This window comes from Myotis lucifugus, unplaced genomic scaffold (genome assembly GCF_000147115.1).
Source record: "Myotis lucifugus unplaced genomic scaffold, Myoluc2.0 scaffold_1, whole genome shotgun sequence".
In the NCBI taxonomy this organism is placed as follows: domain Eukaryota; kingdom Metazoa; phylum Chordata; class Mammalia; order Chiroptera; family Vespertilionidae; genus Myotis; species Myotis lucifugus.
In genome coordinates this window covers 23,034,496-23,043,196 of record NW_005871049.1, presented here as the reverse complement: position 1 = coordinate 23,043,196, position 8,701 = coordinate 23,034,496, and the positions used below count along the sequence as shown (strand labels likewise).

The following is an 8,701-nucleotide window of genomic DNA, read 5'->3' as shown; positions in this document are numbered from 1 at the left end:
TTTGATGTTGTCTGTAAGGTGTCTGGTCTGGATAGGAAGTTTTGCTAATCTCACAAGATGCTTATATTCAATTCTAAACTTTATATACTGAAGGTATAGTTCAAGTCTTACATGTCTAGGGCAAACATTAACATTTTTAAAATATATATATATATTTCAGAGAGGAAGGGAGAGGGTATGTTTTGTAACAATAGACCATTGGATAATTTTAAGATTGATTATGGAATGTAGAGTTAGGGAAAGACTTAAAAGTGAAAACCTTGGAAAAGTATCTCCTCCAGACATTTTTAAAGAAGACAGTTCTCAGAATGAAGAGCAAGGGAAGCAGGGACAAGATGTAATTCTGCACTTACAATGGTATGACTTAAAGGGTCACCTACCACTTATCTGCTTCCTAGTATGTGCTCATTTCCACATCTATAGTTTTAGACATGAAGTGTAATTTTCTGTTACTCATTTCTATTTCTGAATGAGAGACCATCTAACACAAAACATAGGAAACGGAAAACTATGGAAAGGGCGTTAGTGTTGCAGAAGTAGACTTGTACAAGCAGGGTGCTGTCTTTTTAAGTGGCTGTCAGTACAAAGAACAATAAAAAATTTTTAATGTTATTTCTTATTTCTTTAAGCATTTGAATAAAGCCCTTTGCAGAGCTTCTGGAATACATAAAGAAAGCGGGAGCTGAAAATAGCTTTAAGAAAGCATCAATATAGACATTATTGATGGTGTGGTAGCTGTCTTAAAGTTAATTCTCTAATACTAGAAGTCTTAATTTCTAATTTCTTAAGTAAATAGAAGCATTCTTGACTCTTAATGATATTCTTTCTAGGGCAGAGTTGCTTTTGCTTCTATTCTGAGCATTTTCTGAAAAACTTTCTATGATAGTTTGCTGATCCTCAATGTTATATTTTCTCTGTGTTGTAAACTCCAAATTATTAAACTAGAAGCCGATGTAAATATTACTAAATTGTTGTATGTCTGGACATTCAGGGTTACATGGTCAGTTTGTATAGGTTGCATATATCTACACATTTCTCCTTTTTCCTACTGTTTTCTTTACGAAAGAAAGAAGGGAGGTCGCATTCTGAGAGTATGTCTTATACCATAAAGTATATCCTCAGCCACCTCACCAGATCTAGATGTTCTGCCATCTTTTGACTTCTAGACTTTTTCTTAGGCCAGGTGTAACTCATCCCTCTACACACACACACATACACACACACACACACACACTCACACACACGAGAGGCCACAGGGAGTAGAGTGCACTCCAGCTGTGGGTTCATCCACTGGATGTAGTGCCCTGCACAAAATCATTTGTAAGGCCCCTTTAAAAACTCTCACATGGTGGGGAAGCAGGACTGATGCTCACTTCTAGTAGGTAAGCTCTGGAATAATCAGCTGTCTCAGTGTGGATTCTGGGGGCATGTGGAAATGAGCAAGGATAACATGTGGTTCATGTTGGAGGTTACCTGAATGTTCGAGTGCTTGAGTTTCATGGCTTCCTATACCGTCTAGGTCAGTGATTTTCAACTGGTGTGCTGTAAGAATTTTGAAAACATGCAATACCTGACTAGGTAGGGGAACTGACCTCTTTTTCTGCTAGATTATCAAATAAAAAAAATGACAACATCCAACACAACAAAACCATCCCATGTGAATGATCAAAAGTATACCTATTTTTTTGTTCAGATTGGCAAAAAATATACGTTTTGGTGTGCTACAGAATTTTAGTAATCTATGAGCCTAAGCCACTAGTCAACCAGTTGCTATGATGCACACTCACCACCAGGGGGCAGACACTTAACACAGGAGCTGCCCCCTGGTGGTCTGTGTGCTCCCACAGCCAACCTCCTGTGGCCCCTCCCCCCCTGCTGGCCAGCCTCCTGCAGCCCTTCCCCCTGGCTGGCCTGCCAACATCACATGGCCCCTTCCCCTAGCCCCCCATAGGCCTTACCCATGCATGAATTTGTGCACCAGGCCTCTAGTTAGTTTATGTGTGCCATGAGATGAATAAGGTTGAAAATCGCTGATCTAGGCAATCAGTGATGTCCACATTGCTATCTGCAGCTTGATTTTTCTCTCTAATTCTAGGCTCCAGTATCCATCTGAAATCTTTTTGACATCTTCACTTCAAGGTCTGATATCTTATAACCAACATGTTTAAAGCTGAGTTCTTCATCTTCTTACCTGTAAACCGGTTCTCCTTACAGCCTTCCCCATCCAGTAAACAGAAACTCAATCCTTCCAGTTGCTCAGGCCAAAAACCTTGGAGTCATTCTGACTTTATTGACATGCCATATGTGAGCAAATCTTGCATCTTACGAACAAATATTATTGACACTCCCTTTAAAATATATCAGAACTGAGCCACTTCTCACCACTGCTCCTGTCTCCACTGCTACTACCCTGCTCTGAGTGACTTTCATCTCCCACTGCATTACTCTCCTAAATAGCTTCCCCCCTTTCATCTTCTACCCATTATAGACTAGTCCCAACCAGCAGCCAAAATGATCCTTTGAAAATATAAGTTGGATTGTGTCATTCTTCTGCAATGCTTCCTCATTTCACTCCAGGGCAAAAGCCAAAGTTCTTACAATGTCCTACGAGGCCCTACATGATCTGCACTCCCCTGTCCCTGCCTGCCTCAGTCCTGGTCTCACTGTGGACTCCTGACTCTCTTTACCTTGCCCCTTTTCTTATTTCCATAGCTCTTATCATTGTCTAACGTGCCTCATGCTTTCATGATTTGTTGTGTGTATCTCCCCCCTCTCCCAACCCCACACAGTAGACTCCAAGCTCTGTGAGGACAGGGATCTTTGTTTTGTTTACTGATGTATTCCAAGAGCCTAGAACAGTGCTTGGTACCTAGTGGGCCATCAAAAAGTATTTGCTGAGTGAATTAATGAAAAATAACATTTTAAAAAATGAACCAGCCTTTCAGAAATGTGTCAGGAAAGAGTTATGAAGAGAAATACAACAATAACTAATGATGTTTGCCTGCTGTATGTATGTGTATATATATATATATATATATATATATATATCTCACACACACGTACACACACAGTATATATATATCATATATATAGAGATTTTGTAAGGCTTAATTTGGTATCCTGATTTTTTTACTTAATGAATTTACTGAGATATTATTTACATGTCATAAAATTCACCCACATAATTGTATATACTTCAGTGATTTTTAGTAAATTTCTAAAGTTGTACAGCCATTTTATCAAAGTTCCCTTGTGTCCATTAGCACTTAATTTCACCTCCTCCCTGGGTACCCTGATTTTATTTGCTATTTTTTGGCTTCCAAGTCTCTGAAGAATAATTTATACAGTAATACCAATATGGCCTTGTGTTCTTAAAAATTATAAATTTAAATAAGAAATTAAATATTCATTGCTAAATGCAGGAAATGATGTGGAACCTTAATGAAAAGAATGAGCTTGAGAGTCAGACATGCCTCTTACTCGGCTCTATCATTTACCAAGTTATCCAACAGAGGAGATCATTTCTTAGCATTTTATTTGAGGTGTCTGCTGAACCACGTTTACTGAATTTTTGGTGCTCATCTTTGACAGAGCTTTGACACCAGGGAGGTAATTACCCACTTTTTTGTTAAATTCATAGTGACTATCAGGAAGTACTGAATTGTCTCTTAATCCTACACTGGCATATATGCTATACTGTGAGACTTCTAAAGAAGTGTGGGAGGGGGCATTCACTGTATCTCTTGCAGCCTGATAAGCCTAAACTAAATTATCTTTAATAAGGTCTTTTTCTGTTTTTTGTTCTTTTCTTTTATGTACAGATGCACAAAGCAGGGTCACCAGAAGCCTGTCGATTCAAAAGATGATAATACTGAAAAACACTGCCCAGTGACAGTGAATCCTTGGCACGTGAAGAAAGCTTTTAAAGTCATGAACGAATTAAGAAGGTATCATTACATTAACATACATGTAAACATGGGTGTCTTCCCTTTAAGTTTCAGCTGTTTATAGTAAATGCACTCCTCTTGCCTCATTGTTGCTTTTTAAAAGCCTTTTCTGCAAGTGTTTTAAGAGTCTCATGCTCTACCGACTGAGCTAGCCGGGCGCGGTATCTGCAAGTGTTTTAAAGGAAGAAAGAGAGCAAATAATTGATCAGAAGTGTGAATGGTAGCCATATTGACCTTGTGGCTATTATGAATTGAGATGTTCTGTAAGCAGGAAATACATAATGGATTTCCAAGATTTAGTACAAAAAAAAGAATAGCAAATAATTATTAATAAGTTTTAAAATGTTGATTACATTTTAAAATAATATATTGGATATTTTGGGTTAAATAGAATTTATTGAAATTTGTTTCACTTTATTTTTTTAAATGTAATTACTAGAAAATTGTGATTTGTGTTATATTTCTATTGGACTGCGGTAATCTAGGGTTTCTAACTTGTTATCACAAAGAATATGGAAATAAAAGTTTTAGACAGAGAAGAATGTAACTCTCTCTTTGGTGGTGGTGGTAGTAATTTTAGGTAGTAATTACCCATTGCTTAGGTAATTCTCAAATGTGTTAAGTAATGAAAAGAGTGACTTTAAAAGTGGACTGAAATATGAGTAGCATTTCTTTTTTTAATTAAAAGACTAATCTATGTACAAACAGTATTGGTTTTGTTTTCTTAGCATTTTGTGAAAGACATTTTCCCCCCATATATTTCTACATATATTTGAAAGTTTGGGCTAAAAAGGGAGTGATTTAAACTTTCCCTTAATGTCTCTGTGCTATGTCTTGTTTGTTCATTTGTTCTTTAATTAAAGAGTTAATAACTGTTTATCTACTGGTGATGGGAATGCAATGGTGAGCCAAAACAGACATGGTTGCTGTCCTCATGGGGCTTATGGTTGACTGCAGGAAGCAGGCATTAATCAGTAAAAGAATCACACAAATAATTCCAGTGGCAGTAAATGCTATACGAAGGTCTATGGAGGCAGGTAACAGGGCTATGAGGAAGGCTTCCCTGGGAAGATGGGAATAATTGTGCTGAGATCTGAAAAGAAATAGAGTTAAGGAAATAAAGTCCAGTTGGAGTGAAAGAGATTAGAGAACTGTGTTCTAGCTGGGGAATGGCAGTGCTCAAGTCTATGATGGGAGGGAGCTGGCCTCACTGGAGGACCTCAGGAGCAGCTGGGGCACAGATGGCCAGGAGGTCATGGCAAGAGAGGAGGCTGTGTGGGTAGATGAGGGCCAGCGTTCTTAGGACCTTATGCATTTTGTTCTTTATCAGGAGTTCCTGGGAGAAAGCCATTAAAGAATTTTAAGCAGGGATGTGACATGATCAGATTTGTATTTTGCAAAGAGCACACTGGCTTCTGGGTGGAGAGTGGATTGAAGAGAGAGGGACAAGAGAAAGTTAAACTGAATACTGGATGTTTGATTTGCTTCCTAGTCTTACCTCACAACATTTTCAATAAGTAGGTTTTCATTTAGTCTTTGGGAAAAAATATAGCTGGGATTACCCAGCAGGTTTGGCCATGCTGTTTCAGTATTTTAATCCCATTGCAACAATAATGATTAGAATGTAAAATGCAGTGGTTCCTAAGTGGAATTGAAAGAAAAGTAAAAATAATAGATTGTTTTAAGACTGAGATCTTCAATGGCTTTTCTTTTCCTTTGAAAGGTCTAGAAAAACTGACTTTTTAAAAAATATATATTTTTATTAATTTTAGAGAGAGGAAGGGAGAGGGTTAGTGAGATGGATACATCCATAAGAGAGAAACATTGAGAGAGAAACATCGATCGGCTGCCCCCTACTGGGGATAGAGCCCGAAACCTGACATGTGCCTTGACTGGGAATCAAACTGTGATCTTCTGGTTCATAGATCGATGCTTAACCACTGAGCCATGCCAGCCAGGCAAGACTGACTTTTAATAGTCCTATTCACATGTGTGGGGTGTGGTAGCCGTGGCCTTCCACCGGTGTTGGGGGAGTGCATCTCTTTGAGCCTTAACTATAAAGTGAGGGGAGTGGATGGGATGCAGTGTACGGTTCACTGAGACTCTGACATTCCCCGGAGCCCATGCTTATCTGCTTACCTGCAGGCCAAGTGTCCTTGCCCCCTGCTGGGATTATTTAACTGTAGCTTTCATTCACCTATTTGTTTCATTTTGGGCGTGAACTATATGGCTGTGAAGTATTACCTTCATGTTCTTCGTGTTGCACCATTTCAGGAGCTAGTGTGTCACCAGGTGGGTAGCTGATAACTGATTTTCAGAACAAAGAATGACCTTTGAATAGCTGGAGAGTGTTGGCTGCCAGGTCTATAGCCAGGATTGTATAAAGAAGTCATTAACTGCTAGTGTTTTAAAAAAATGAACTCTCTTTGGAGATTCAATTAGCCGGGCACACCCCCCCCCCCCCCACCACACACACACCTTTTTTTTTTTTTCTTTGCCATTCTCTTCTCTCTTACCCCTTATAGGCATTGGAATAATTCTCAAAAAACAAAAAATCTCTGACGTGGCCTACTCCTTGTGTAAGAAAATCACTTCTTATTTCCTGTCCTTGCATCAACTTCCTGCTGCCAGGAAAGGGTGGCCGAGAGTGGTTTCCTGACTTCTGGGAAAGAGCTTCCTTGTTCTCACCACTCTGCTCTTGGGCTGCCCCTCTAGTTGGTAGAATAACAGTTGTCTGCAGAGTCCTGTGAAGTTTTGCCTGATGGAAGTGAAATTTGAGGAGTAAAAGTCACTTTTCTTCCAGTTATAGTTGGTGTAAAGTGTGGTTGTGGGAGAACAGGAGTTTTGTAAGGTTTAAGTTAAAGGATTAATATAGACTAGTTTTTGGAGGTTTTGTAGACAGGAGGCCCAGATACAGCTCTCTTTCCCAGCCCCATATGAGCATGAATAACTTAAAATTATTTGGTTTAGAAATCCTGCAATCACTACTAAACACTGCATTCAACAAGTATTTGTAAGCCCAGTTCTCCTTCGAAATCAGCCAGCATGCCCAAAAGGCTGCATGGGAGCCACCAACAGTATCAGACTTGCCCATGCCCTTCCAGTGTCTAGATTGCTTCAGGAGATGTCAGAGAAAAGGATGAGGTGGTGGATTTCTCCTGGGAGAATGCTTTTCAGCAAAATGAGCTCTTGCATCTTTTTTTTTTTTTTTTTTAATGTCTTGCCCTCTTTTTTTTGTCCTAACACCTGATGCTGTTCCAAGATGCCCTGGGGCACATTCCTAAGGCTGTGGTCAGTGTTTGCCCTGTGGACTCTGACTAAGAGCGCATTTCACCAGCCTGGCACCTCGATTGTTACTTGAATTCCCTGCCCTGTGGCAGGAAGTGCCTCCAGATTTTCTTTGACACCCAAGGAAGCAAGGTGGACAGATGCTATGTCAGCTGCCCACCACGCCCACTTCCAGTGGAAAGTAAATTCTTGTTTCATGTGACTACTAATTATTTTTGATATCTCAGAGCCTGATGGCACATTTTACTTTAAGAAGATATGTATATATAACAGTGATAAGGTTTTCTAGTCTTAAGAATTCATTCATTTTGATATCAGAAAATCAAAGAATGTCTTGGTACGTTCAGGCATGTTTTATTAATTTTCAAAGCAGTTTTTTTTCCCCTGAGAAGGACCCATTCTCATGATGTCATTTCATTTAGGAGATGGAGTACCTTTTCTTTTTCTGTGCCATCTGAGTTTTACATAAGGTTTGTGTTTCTCCTGTTCTTCAGGTTTGAGCTTAGAGCAACTTCTTTCCAAAGCCCCCCATAGAGTTGGCCTCTCTTGTGTGTTCCCAATCACCCCACACTTGCGCCATCTTAGTAGTCATAGGTTTACTGTGTAATTACCTGTTAGCTTGTCTGTTTTCCCTGCTCGACTGTAAATTCCTTGCTATCATGGACATTATCTTTCTTATTGTGGTAAACTGACATAGTGCTTGGCGCCCAGTTAGCCACACTGGATATTTGCTAAATGAATGGGTAAATGCAAATTATGCTAAATAGCAACTGTATCTCATTATTCTGAAAGTCTTTCCCTTCTACAGTCCATTCACTCATTAGATTTCAAGTAATAGGAACGTAAACTCAGAAACTCGCCATGTAGACTGGGTGTGGGCTGCTGAAACAAGGTTCTCTTATTTTTATTGTCAGACTTTTTGTTTGTAGCCCCTTTCTCCTCACCCCAGAGTCATCCAGTTTGTGAGCATGCACCTTTGGAAAGAGGTAAGGGCCAGACTCAGTAGACACAAACTGGTTGAAAGCTAAGAAGGTTGGTCAGATCTCTCTCGTCTTTGAGTGCTGTTTTAAAATCTAGAGACAAAACAAATTGAACACTGGAACTATGTCTTTGATTTGTAATGTGGCCCTTAGACTCCATGTGACCTTACCCAGGGTGTGGGCTTCACACTACTAGTTTGGGGATGCTTTTACCTTATTAGTTAACATCAATTAATAAGCCAGTAAGACTAAGCTAATTATGTGACACCCAGCAGGTGTTATGCTACAAGGATTGGATCAATGAGTAATTGTAATTGAAGCTGAATGTAATTAATTATGTGATTTTGAGGTGTTCAAATGTAATTCCACTTAAGTTCCATCTGGAAACTAGAGCACTAAGAGGGATTACTGATGAGGAAAACAGGCATAAAGATGCTCGTGACTGATGTTTGAGTTGTGTCAGGATTCCTCTCCCCCCCCCCCCCC

At 39.5% G+C, this 8,701-nt stretch overlaps 1 protein-coding gene across 5 annotated transcripts in view; it reads left to right on the top strand.

Moving 5' to 3' along the window:
* Positions 1 to 3,821: 3,821 nt before the first annotated feature.
* The window catches only part of KLHL2 (kelch like family member 2), a 72,464-nt gene continuing 67,584 nt past the window's right edge, over positions 3,822 to 8,701 (top strand). For all 5 annotated transcript variants that reach the window (XM_023755276.1, XM_023755271.1, XM_006081822.3 and 2 more), the window contains exon 1: positions 3,822 to 3,947. Coding sequence is in view for 2 of the 5 variants with exons in the window: in XM_023755271.1 (XP_023611039.1) it covers positions 3,931 to 3,947 (17 nt within the window). In the remaining 3 variants the exon portion in view is untranslated. The remainder of the gene's footprint in view (positions 3,948 to 8,701) is intronic.